The sequence below is a fragment of the Stegostoma tigrinum genome, chromosome 4, assembly GCF_030684315.1.
Source record: "Stegostoma tigrinum isolate sSteTig4 chromosome 4, sSteTig4.hap1, whole genome shotgun sequence".
Classification (NCBI taxonomy): Eukaryota; Metazoa; Chordata; class Chondrichthyes; order Orectolobiformes; family Stegostomatidae; genus Stegostoma; species Stegostoma tigrinum.
The window spans coordinates 80,019,881-80,032,630 of NC_081357.1; the positions used below are offsets into that span (position 1 = coordinate 80,019,881).

Below are 12,750 nucleotides of genomic sequence, written 5' to 3' on the forward strand. Positions count from 1 at the left end.
AAAGCTTGGACATAGTGCTTAAATGTTTCTCCAAGGCAGGTGTATGCCTTAGGATGGAAAAATGTGTGCTCTAGGCACCCCAAGTGATGTACGTGGGCTACAGAGTCAACGAGATTGAGTTATACTCATTGGAAGATAAATTGAGGGAGATCAAATGTGCCATGGATCCTACATCTTTACTGGAGCTTAGGTCTTTCCTTGGATTGGTGAATTATTATGGAAAACATATATGTAACCCGACCTCCATTCCAGCACCCATACATTTGTTACTGAAAAAGGGTCAGCCTTCCAAATGGTCTCATAGCCAAGACGTAACTTTAGAGAAGTGAAGAAGCAGCTATCGTTGTCCAAGGTGGTGGCACACTACAATCCCAAGTGAGTTGCGATGCTGATGTGCAATGCTTCTCTGCATGATATCAGGGTAGCGTTAGCTCCTAGATGGCATAGTGGGGAGGTACAAGAGGCAGTGAAATGGCATCAAGAATGTCAACGCCAGACAAAAGACTCCTTTGAGCAAGACAGGCAGTGGGGACAAGGTTTGGTGTGGAAACCATGGGAATAGCCCTGCATCGTTACGAAGCATGGCGAACGCGAAGCCAAGGCCCCGTGACATACAAAGTTTGGGCAGGTGAGACAGTCTTGTACAAGCAATTGGACTACATGAAAGCCACAAGCTTGCAAACAGGGCAGGAGCAAAACATAAATGACCCTTCCAAACATCCAGCAAGGATGTCAGAAGCCATGGATTTGACCCTTTGCCTAGAGTTACAGAAACCTCTGAGGACAGGATGGACAATGGCAGGTGTTGCAGTCTCTATGCGATTATTGCCGGAAGACGACTTTCAGCCAAGATGCTTGAGGCACAAGAGCTGGGCTACGGTCTAGTACATATCGCCAGTATTTGAAGCAGAGTCTGAAGAAACAGAACTGATGCAAAAAAGCCTCAGGAGAAGCTACAAGAAAAAGAACAGTCCTGTGTTCCAGGACTTAAAGGGGGAGGGATGAAGTGATTGGTATGATGTCAGCCATATGGATCTCATGGCATATGAGATACCTGACTAGGGCTGTTAACCTGCTCCAAAGAGGGAGACTTGGCTAACAAATATAAACAGGTGTGTCACAGGTTCCGTTCACTCTAGAAGTCTGCTTTGTGCTAGTTAGGTCACTATCTTGTGTTATGTACGTGTATATAAAGGGTAACTAGATGTGGTCCTGGAGGAACACAGCAGGCCAGGCAGCATCAGAGGAGCAGGAAAGCTGTCGTTTCAGGTCTGGACTCTTCTTCAGAAACAAAACGTCAGCTTTCCTGCTCCTCTGATGCCTGGCCTGCAGTGTTCCTCCAGCTCCACACCTTGTTATCTCAGATCCAGCATCAGCAGTTCCTACTATCCCTGTAAATAAAGGGTGACTTGGTGATGGGATACCATACGTCATGGGTTTATTTCAGGCTGTCCCTATCATTATTAAGTAATCTACTTATCTTTTCATCCAGGGCTTGACATAGGAAGGAGAAAGGAAATTTCAAATAATTTAATATGAAATTACTTAAATTACCATTTATGTTAACATGTATCTCACCAGTTATCAGCTGCATAGTCAATTGCTGTTTCCAGAAGACCAAACTTAGTTAGCAACTTAACAGCGGACTCTCCTCCCAGGCTCTTTGCCCATAAGTAAGCCACTTGTTTATGGGCATTTGCACCTCCATGGGCTTTTGAAACCTGCAAGGAAAATATATGAAATTATGAAAATCAAACTTTTAAATTGTTTCAAACTTGTTCAAGTTTAACAAAAATAAAAGATTTGACCAGTTAAGCAACATTTGATTTGCCATTTCAATACAACAAACGAATCCACCATTAATTTATTTTGTGGATACAAAAGCATTTTCATTTATTTTTGTATATTTACCACTATTTTTATGTGATTGGTTTAAACTGCTTTTGTTAAATGTTAAGTATTTACAGCATCCTCAATCTCATCATTTGTTCAATTAGCTTTAAACCAATACATTAACCAGGGAAGCAATGGTGCAGCAGTATTGTCACTGGTTGAATAAACCAGAAAGACAGTTTCCAATCCTACCATAACAGATGTGAAAGTTGAATACAATAAAAAAAATCTGAGATTAGAAGTCCAGTGATGCTCGTGAAACAATAGTTAATTGTTGTGAAAACCCATCAGGTTCACTAATGTACTTTAGGGAAGAAAAACATGCTGTCTTTCCCTGGTCTGGCCTACATGGAGTCCAAATTCAAAAAGTAGTTGACTCTTGAATGCCTTCTGAAATCCCTAGTAAATCATTCAGTTTTATCAATTCTCAAGAATCTTAAGATTGAGCACCCAGCATCAATCTAGGCACTGGAAACTGAAGTTGACAAAAGCGGCCCTATCAACACTCCAAAGTCCTCATTGCCAAAATTTGGGGCTAGCGTTAAAATTGGGAGAGCTGATTTGCAGATTAGTTAAGCAACAGCCTGTCAGAGTAACAGTCAAGGAATCATACTTTACACACAATGTTCCAGAAAACACCATTACCAGCCCAGCAGAGGTGGCAGCATCATTGGGAGGGAGTTGCACTAGGAGTGCTCAACATTGAACATTCAACATTGATAGAAACATACAGACACAGAAAATACATGCAGGAGTTGGCTATTTGGCCCTTCAAGCCTATGCCACCATTCAATATGATCATGGCTGATGACGCAATTTCAGCATCCCACTCCCACTCTCTCCATACCCCTTGATCCCTTTAGCTGCTAGGGCCACATCCAGCTCTCTCTTGAATTGGCTAATGAACTGGCCCCAACGGCTTCCTGTAGTAAAGAATTCTACAGGTTCACAACTCTGATTGAAGAAATTCTTCCACATCTGAGTCCTGGTGGCTTAACACTTAGTCTTAGACCGTGACCCCTTGTTCTGGACTTGCCCCAGTATCGGGAATATTCTTCCCACGTTTAGCTGTCCAGTCCTATCAGAATTTTAGACGTTCCTATGAGATACTCCCTCATTCTTATAAATTCCAATGAGTACAAGCCTAATTGATCCAGTCTTTCTTCATAAGGCAGTCCTGCCATCAAAGGAATCAGTCTGGTGAAGCTTCACTGGACTGCCTCAATAGCAAGAATGTCCTTCTTCAGACTAGGAGACCAAAACTTCACACAATACTCGAGGTGTGACTACATCAAGGCTCTGTGTAACTGCAGCAAAATATCCCTACTCCTAATCTCGAATCCTCTTGCTAATGAAGGCCAGGTTGCCATTAGCTTTCCTCACCGTCTGCTGCACCTTTATGCCAACCTTTAGCGAGTGTTCCAATATGACACCCAGGCCTCACTGCACCTCACCTTTTCCTAAACTGCCATCATTCATTTAATTATCTGCCTTCCTATCAAAGTAGATAGCCTCACATTTATCCACATTTGCAAAGTACTTGCCCACCAAGTCAGCCTGCCTGAGTCATCCTGCCACCTCTCTGCATCCTCCTCACAGCATATAGCGCAACCCAGCTTAGTGTTGTCTGCAAATTTGGAAATATTGTATTCTATTCTTTTGTCCAAATGGTTAATGTACATCGTGAACAGCACTGAACTCAGCAGTACCCCGCTTGTCACTGTCTGACACTCTGAAAGGACCTACCTATTCAACTCTTTGCTTTCTGTCTGCCAACAAGTTCTCCATCCATGTCAACACCTTACCTCGGATTCCTCGAGCTTTCGTTTTCTTGTCAAAAGCCTGTTGAAACTCCAGGTGCACAACATCCACTAACTCACCCTTGTGCACTCTACTGGTCACGTCCTCAATAAGTTCCATAAGATTTGACAAGCATGATTTTTCTTCAGTGAATCCATGCTGACTCAGACCGATTCTGTCACCACTTTCCAAATGCTCAGTTACTACATCCTTAATAATGGCTCCAGCATTTTCCCCACCACCGATGTTGGGCTAACTGACCTATAATTCTCCATTCTCTCTCTCTCCCTCTTTTTTGAAGAAGTAAAGGTACATTAGCTACCCCACAGTCCATTGGAACTCTTCCAAATTATATTGAAAGCTAGAAAATCATAGCTAATATGTCCACTATTTATAGGGCCACATCCTGAAGCACTCTGGCATGCAGAGCATCAGGCCCTGGGGACTTACCAGGTTTTGGTCCCATTCATTCCTCAATACCAATTCCCAATACCATAAAGGATTTCCTTAGGTTCCTCTTCATACTTGACATTCTGTCCCATAGCATTTCAGGAAACCTATGTGTGTCTTCCTTAGTGAAGACAGATCCAAAGTATTTTTTCAACTAGTCTGCCTTCTCTTTGTTGTTCAGTATGAATTTACCTGATACTATCAAGTCTCATGGCATTAGGTCAAATATGAGCTAGGTTGATGAATCAGTATTTTTCCATGTTGAAAATGACTTAGAGGAAGCACTAATGGTTTCAGGGGTGCAGAATGGACTCAGGTGGCAAACTTCAAAATCCATCATTAAGCGTGGCTCAGCAGCACCTTTACTGACTGAGCAGATCAAGTCCCAAAGGATATATTTGTGAGACTGAGTCTGCAGCAGGTGTTAGGAGAACCAACAAGAGACAAACACATAGATTACCTCTTCCTCACCAATTGGTTTACTGCAGATGCATCTGTCCATGGAAGAGTGACCACCACACTTGTCCTCTGTTCACTCTCTATCGTGTTGTACAGCACTATCAACATGCTAAATGGAACAGATTTCAAACAGATTGAACAAGCCAAGTCTGGGCATTCATGAGGTGCTGTGGGTCATCAAGTAAAAGCAGACCTGTATTTAAATACAACCTCATGCCTTATGGCCTGGCATATCCTGCCCTCCATCGCTGCTATCAAGCCAAGGGATCAATCCTGGTTTAATTAAGAATGCCGACGGGCATGTCAGAAGAAGCAGCAGACTGACTTAAATATCAGATATCACTCTGATGAAGCTACAAAACAGGTTCATTTCTGTCCCAAACAGCACAAGTAGGAAGTGATAAATAGCGTTAAGCAACTTAACAACCAATGGATCAGATCAGAGCTCTGCAGTTCTGTTTCATCAAACTGTAAATGGTGATGGACAATTAAAACTTACTGGAGAAGGAGGCTCCATAAATAACCCCGTCCTCAATGGTGGGACAGCACTGCACATCAGTGCAAAAGATAAGGCTTCATCCAGAGTGCTGCGTGGAAAACGCAATTATGCTTGCTCCAGATGTCCTTCGTCTCACAGCTGCACATAATATCAAAAAACAGCTGGAGACAATGAATGATGGCAAACCTTTGGGCCCTGACAACACTCTGCTAATAGCTCAGTACCACCTTGATAAGCACACTAGGGGTGGTCAATGAATGCTGGTACAACCAGCAAAGCCCACATCCTACGAATGAATTTTTGTAAATTGATTACACTGTACCAGCTTAGAACAAAATTGAAAACCATCAGTATTGTCTAATTTTTAATAAAGATTGGATCTTACATATATGAATTTTACATTCTTAAATAGAAAAATGACTTAGGTATAGTACATGGAGATTTTACACTTCAGTACATATAAAAACACTTTACACTAGCCAATTATCTGCTGTCCACTAATTTTAATGAATTACTTTAATGGACTGCAGCAGTTCAAGAAGGCAACTCACCAGTACCATCTTTGTACTGCAACTTAGAATGGGCAATAAATGCAGGTCCTATCAATGCCACCTATGTCCCTTAGGTAGGGAAAAGAACATTTGAGATAGGGCTCTCAATTTCCTGAAATGTGCTCTAATTAATACCAAAAGATCTGTCTTCTATGCTTTCAAAAATACAAAAGATGTCTTTTAATAATGTAGTTTCTTCCCTCCCCTCTGAATTTTTGGAGACAAACTTTCTTGTTTATGCTCATCATACGTAAGTGCAATGACATTGAGGCATGCACACTAAAGTACACTTGGTCAAATTGAGAAAAAAAAAAGTGTCTCGAGTGTGAACACAGGAAGAAAAATAAGTGACTATAACAAGCTGAAGAAACTATCAAAGCATGACTGAAGCAACATCACATGATAACTAATTATGAGTTCATATTCTATGGTAGTGCATATGGGTAATAGGTCTCCCTAAGTTAAAGGACAGGAAGTGAAGAGGGAAAGGTAGAACATGGTCAGACGATGAGAATGAAGGGCATGAAGGGAAAATAGCTGAGTTAAATGCTAGAGTGAATAAGGCAGATGTGAGAGGAAGACAGAGTGGGTTTAAGTGAGTCCAGGCATTTGGCAGCAAAGGGAAGGGTAGGAACAGGAAAACAAGAATTTGCAGAAGCGGGTGAGGGGGGCAAAGAGGAAGGCAGTAGTAAGAGATGGAATGAGAAATGAAAACATACCATGAAAAGGGACAAAAGGTGTTGGAGGGAGGCGGGGTGGAGAGGGTAAGACAAGGAACAACCCATACACAATCACTGTTGTGGCAGGTACGAACAGCAGGGCAGAATGTCCCCATCAATTTTACAATAATTGGCAAGGGTAAGGAACTCAGTCAATGTCTTGACTGTGAAACTACAGGGAAGCAGAAAAAAATGTGGTAATACATGACGGCTGTGCAACGTGCAAATTCTGTGAGAAAGATGCACCAAAGGAAATCTCCAAAGAGTCTGAAAGGATTTGGCAGGTGGCAGACTCCTCTTAGCATGTTAGAATAAAGTAAAGAAAACAATAAACTGATAGGTAGCTGAAGACTAACAGCAGTAATATAGAAAAGTGAAATGATTATATTAAAATATAAATATTATTTAATTTGATGAACCAATTTCTCTGATCTTTTGAGATTTAGAATATTCTGAACAGTTCTTGTAATGAAAGGACTTCCAGTCAATTACAAAATGAACCTAAAGGCTGAGATTAAATGTGCAACAGCATGTCAGTTTATCAGCAGCTGTGGTGGGGAATGCTGCGGGGGTGGTGGGTGGTGAGGTTTGTTAAACCAAGGAAGCTGACTTCTGACTTCTACCATTAAAAGGTGTAATAGACAGCAGGCAATCAACCCCATCAAGAGAAGCAGGCTGTCAATTTCAATATGTTAATCACTTGATTACAGAAATATCAACATTGCTTCTACAGTTTAACTCTGGGTCAGTAAAAGCAAGGCTTTTAAAAGTCCCAAAAATATTGCAACCTCACAACTGCTTTCATGGCTGAGTGTGTGAAAGGCTTTGTTCTCAGCATTTGTATGAAAAGGTAAGTTGATAACTTTGGAGGTATCTTTAACAACTTTAGATCTGTACATCTGAACTTCGGATATGCTTATGTTGTGATTCTTAAAATATCAGATGAAGAAAAAATTATTAGCAAGTGCAGGAAAACCACTAGTAGAATGGAAAAAAAATGGTCTAAGTCGGCCAAACGGTCCATCAAGCATACTCCACTATTCAATAGGGTCAGGTTGGTGGATTTTGATCACAACTTCACTTTCCCATCTAATCCCTTATCTTTGATTCCTTGGAATCTAATACATTGGTCTTGAATATATTTAAGGATTCAGCATCCACAGCCCTCTCAGATAGAGATTCCAAAGATTCATGATTCCCCAAGTGAACAAAATACTCCTTGTTTAATTCTAAATTAGCCATTCCCTTACCCTAAGTCTACTCACCACCTCCTTGCAACTGCAGCAGGCACCCCCCCGCCACCCTGACAATTTTTCAAAATTCCTGTGAATTTAGACCTATTCAATATAATCTCTACAGATATGAAAAATCTGTCATCCCAGTAAATTTGGAATCAATTATGTAAATCTTCAATAAACATTCAAAGAATCACATGCAAGGTCAGAACTGTAATTCCTTGCTTCAAGTTGTTTTGCTTTCCTGAAAAGTGCATTTTTAATTGAAACAATTTAAAGTAAATCAGATTTTCCATAATTGGAATCATATTTATTTTCTTTTAAAAGTTAAAGTATAAAAGATACACACTAAGTTGGTCCTGTAGGCTAAGTCTCTCTCCAACTTTTCATTTACCTGCCTGACTATCCCAATTGCCACTTCCCTGCTAAATTCCCCTTTTGCCATTTCTCTGCCTGATTATACCAATCGCCACTTCCCCAACATTTTCACCCGACACTTTAGTGGCCAAGTTCCCCACTTGCTGCTTTCCCGCCCAACCTTCTTGCCCACCACTTCCCACCTGACTCTTTCACCCACCACTTCCCGGCCTGATTCTTTTACCCACTATTTCTAAGTCCAAATCTCTGACCTGCTACTTGCTGGTCTGACTCTCCTGCCTACTAAATGAATCTAGTAGCTATACTGTGAAGTTCTGAGGAAGGGTCACTCAATGCGAAATGTTAACTCTGACTTCTGTCCATAGACGCTGCTAGGCCTGCTGAGCTTTCCCAGCAATTTCTATTTTTGTTTCAAATATATAAGAAATCCAACTGGCTTCTTTACCAGGGCTGCTAATTGATGTAGACCATGGCAAAAGTTAACTTGGTGTTATGAGAGTTAACTTGGTGTTCTTTATGTACTTGCAGGGTACATTGCATAAGAACCGATATGCAGTAAATCCTCTGCACCCGTGAGTTCACGACTCATGAATTCACCTAGCTATCAAAAAGTAAGTAGCAACAAAATTCAACATCCATGGACAAATTTGTGTATCTGTGATTTTTACCCTATTTTAATCTGTACTTTTCAGGCTCATGGGGGTTCTCAGAAATGGAACTCTCGCTGCATACAGAGGAATGATTGCACTAGTGTAGGCTTGAAGTGTCAGGACATGGGGTGATACACAAATCAGGATTTCAGGAAATGTATGATAGAACTACCTTTTCCTTTGCTTAGTTAATTGAATTGTTTTTAGCACTGAATTCATAAACATAACACCAAACTTCCTCTTGCAATCTCTGTCCAAGTGCTCCAGTTTCCTCTCACAATTCCAAGACATACTGGTTTGGTGGATTGTAGTGTCTAGGTGTCATGGGGACAGGGTGGGGGTGTGGGTTTGGGTCAGCTGCTCTTCATGGGTTCGGTGTTGTTCTGTTGGGCTGAATGGCTTTTATCTGCACTGTAGAGATTATAAGATCTAAAACTGAAACAAGGATTTTGAACACAATACTGTTCACAGCAATCTGATACACACCAAATATCCAGTTGTTGTGACAACATATACTATTACATTCATGTTGTGTACATAACCTAAGTCTTGGCTCTGCCCTCTGCAACTGGATCCTCAGCTTCCTGACCCACAGACAGCAATCAGTGAAGACAGACAACTGCATCTTCGCCACGATAACACTCAGCACTAGAGCTCTCAAGGTTACGTTCTCAGCCCCTTACTGTACTCCCTGTACACTCATGACTTTGGTGTCAACCTCTGAACAAGCGCCACCTACAAATTTGCTGATGACACCACTGATATAGGACGGATATCAAACAACGACAAGGCAGAATACAGAAAGGTGATGGGGGGCTTGGTGACCTGGTGCAATAAGAATAACCTCTCTCTCAATGTCGGCAAACTAAAGGACTGATCATTGACTTCAGAAAGAAGGGAGGAGAACATGCCCCTACCTACATCAAAGGTGCTCAGGTTGAAAATGTGGACAGCATCAATTTCCTACGAGTGACAATAACCAACAACGTGCTCCGGACTTCCCACGTAGAAGTGATGGAAAAGAAGGCACAACAACGCCTCTTCTTCCTCAGGCAGCTCAGGAAATTTGGCATGTCTACAACACCCCTCACCAACTTTTACAGATACACCACTGAAATCATACTGTCCAAGTGCATAGGGCCTGGTACGGCAACTGCTCTGCTCAGCACCATAAGAAACCAAAGAAGGTGATATGCACAGCTCAGACCATCATAGAAGCCAACTTTCATCCACAGACTTTACTTACATGGCCCAATGTTGCAGAAATGCTGCCAACAACTTCAAGACCCATCGCACCACAGCAATGCTCCCCTACAAGCTTTTCCATCAAACAGAAGATACAGAAGCTTGAACACATGCACCAGCAGGTTCAAGAGCAGCTTCTTTCCTGCTATTATTAGACTGATGAATGGGCTCTATAATTTCAAATAAAGCTGATTTTGCTAATGTTGACCTTGCCAAGCACAAACCTGTGCAATGTAAATGGTATTCCTCTGTCTAGTTTTTTTTCATCCTATGACCTATATGTCCTTCCTTTCTATGATCTGCCTGCACTGCTTGTAAACAAAGCTCTTCACTGTACTCAGGTGCGCGTGATAATAAATCAATCCGTAAATGTAGCTTTGGATAATGATGCTCAAGGCTGGAATTTCTTTCACGAGACGACTAACTGCTTTTGTCATGTGTTGGGAAGACTTATAAGTTGATACTCAACCTGTTTGGCACTACTCGTTCCTTGGCCATCAAACATTAGAGTGGGACATGAACTCTGAGTTTCAGGCTCAGGGCAGGGGTACTACTCAGTACACCACAAGATCTCCCCAGTAGCATACTTGTGTCACTAAATTCAGAGACAACTACCAGCTAGACTTTCTTTCCTTTTCCAGTAGATTTCTTCTTTCTACCCATAGTGGTAGCAAGTTCTTCCATAGTGAAGAAAGTCATCTTGTGCACTTTATAGCCCTTTACATCATATCCAAGGAAGCATTACTAAAACAAAGCAAAGCATTTCGGCATTTGGATTTTATCTTGCTGATTCTTTCTGCTATACTTCCAATTCCAAAGAATCATAAAATTGAATATTTGGACCATCCCTTTATGCGTTAAGACTGAAATTAACTCATGTGGATCATCATTAGATCAACTCATTTAAAACTGTGAACAATATAATAGCAAAATAGCTAGGTTAAAAAGCCACTGACAGTCACATTACATTTAATGCCAGGTTTCTGTAAACTAACAAGCAACTCACCGCATGCCTTATTGCTCCCAAATTGTCAGGAACGTTAAGCCCAAACACACAGGTGTCTCAAATAAAACAGATCTTCTTACCCTATAGGCTTCATCCCACATATCATTGACACGATACATATTCACTATTGCCTTCCATTCTTTTGCTTCCAAATAATGGTACTCAGCTTCTTGAAAACGGCCTTCACTTTCCAGTTCCTACAGAATTGCATGCAAATTAAAATGAACTTTAATCAGGTAAACTTTAGAAGTGATTTTGGGAATTGTTTATAGTTTTTTTTACTTAATTGCTTGCATCTGCAAAGGCTTTAATATGACTTTCTACAAAAAACAGCAAACACGTATGGTTTAGATCCCCATAACACTTTCTTTCATATCTCGGAGGCATTTGTAGCACGTGATGATGGAAATCATCATGTTTATAAATATAGCATTGCAAAACTATCTAAAAACTTTTAAAAATGCAAGTAACAGATAGAAATACATTAGCTTCATCATAACTTGACAGAAAACATCGGAATAAATCTAAAAGCAGCTTACTTTAGTAGGAAAATTCAGTTGAAAATAGTTAAGTATAAATTTTCAACCTATGCAGCATCAAGATTTAGAATTGCATTCATGTTGTATTAAAATCATTGATAACGTATATATAAAAATACAATGATTTTTAAATGTTAATTAAATAATAAATAATAATTTGACGGCACCTTTTCCATTGTAGTTTTCACAAAACTTATATGATAAACTTTAGCACCTTATTGCGTACTTTTGTAGAGATCCAGTACTACCAGATTATTGAAAAACTGTTGAAAACATAGTTGACCTGTAATCATTCATTATCCCTTACCTTTGCAAGATGAAGGTGGGTGTCTGTGAGTAGGTCCTTGTGATATTTTGCTACAAGTCGAATCATGTCATCATACATTTTAAGCTTCTTATACATTGTGATTGCTAAATCAGGTTCATCTACTGTAATGTACAACCTGCAGCAAAAAATTAATTGTCATTACAACATCGTACAAATATATCTATTGTTTGTGGCACAGAATATCAGATGTAGATACAATAATTTTTGATCTATGTTTCAGTGCAGTGGATATAATGCCTTTAAAGATCCTCCTGTGGTTACACATACCAAATCCTGTGATGTTCAACAAAGTAGGAAAAAAAGGTGGGGGAAACTATCTTCTGTACACAGTGTGCAGCAAAGGTTAAAAAAGAAGTTAAGAATAGAAAAAAGTATTTATAGTTTAATGATGCATAGTTCAGAAGAAACTTTCTGGAATAGAGTTAGTTTGCAGTTCTTGGCCTATTCATTCAGAATTACACACCAAAGGTACGCATCTCATTATACAGTGAAAGAAAACCATGCCCCATCTTGGTGTCTCCCAGTGGTCCTAGGCATCACAAATTCCAATGTTTAACAAATTCAACTCACTCCATGTGATATGAAGAAATGGCTGAAGGATATTGCAATTTATATTGCAAAAGCTATGATCCCTGTCAACATACCTGCAATAGTACTGAAAACATGTGCTCCAGAACTTATATGTTCCTAAGCTGTTCCAATGGAACATCAACCTGATGACATGGAAATTTGCCCAAGTATGTCCAATGCACAAATGCAGGAAAAATCCAATTGTATCAGTTAGCACCCCATCACTCTATCTTGAACACCAGTAAAGTGGTGGAAGCAGTTACTTAGCAATAACTTGCTCACCGGCTCCAGTTTGGGTTCCACCAGAGCCACTTGACTCATGACAGCCTGGACACAACATGGGCAAAAAAACAGCTGAATTCCAGTTGCAGTTGATTGAGTGTGGCATCAAGAAGCCTGAGCAAAACTGGAGTCAAAGTGAATCGGGG

The 12,750-nt window shown here is 40.5% G+C and overlaps 1 protein-coding gene across 6 annotated transcripts in view; it reads right to left on the reverse strand.

Moving 5' to 3' along the window:
* The window catches only part of ift172 (intraflagellar transport 172), a 182,322-nt gene that overhangs the window by 61,983 nt on the left and 107,589 nt on the right, over positions 1-12,750 (reverse strand). For all 6 annotated transcript variants that reach the window (XR_009445692.1, XM_059645467.1, XM_048530809.2 and 3 more), the window contains 3 exons: positions 11,732-11,867; positions 10,966-11,082; positions 1,579-1,721 (listed from right to left, as the gene is read on the reverse strand). Coding sequence is in view for 5 of the 6 variants with exons in the window: in XM_059645467.1 (XP_059501450.1) it covers positions 1,579-1,721; positions 10,966-11,082; positions 11,732-11,867 (396 nt within the window). In the remaining variant the exon portion in view is untranslated. The remainder of the gene's footprint in view (positions 1-1,578; positions 1,722-10,965; positions 11,083-11,731; positions 11,868-12,750) is intronic.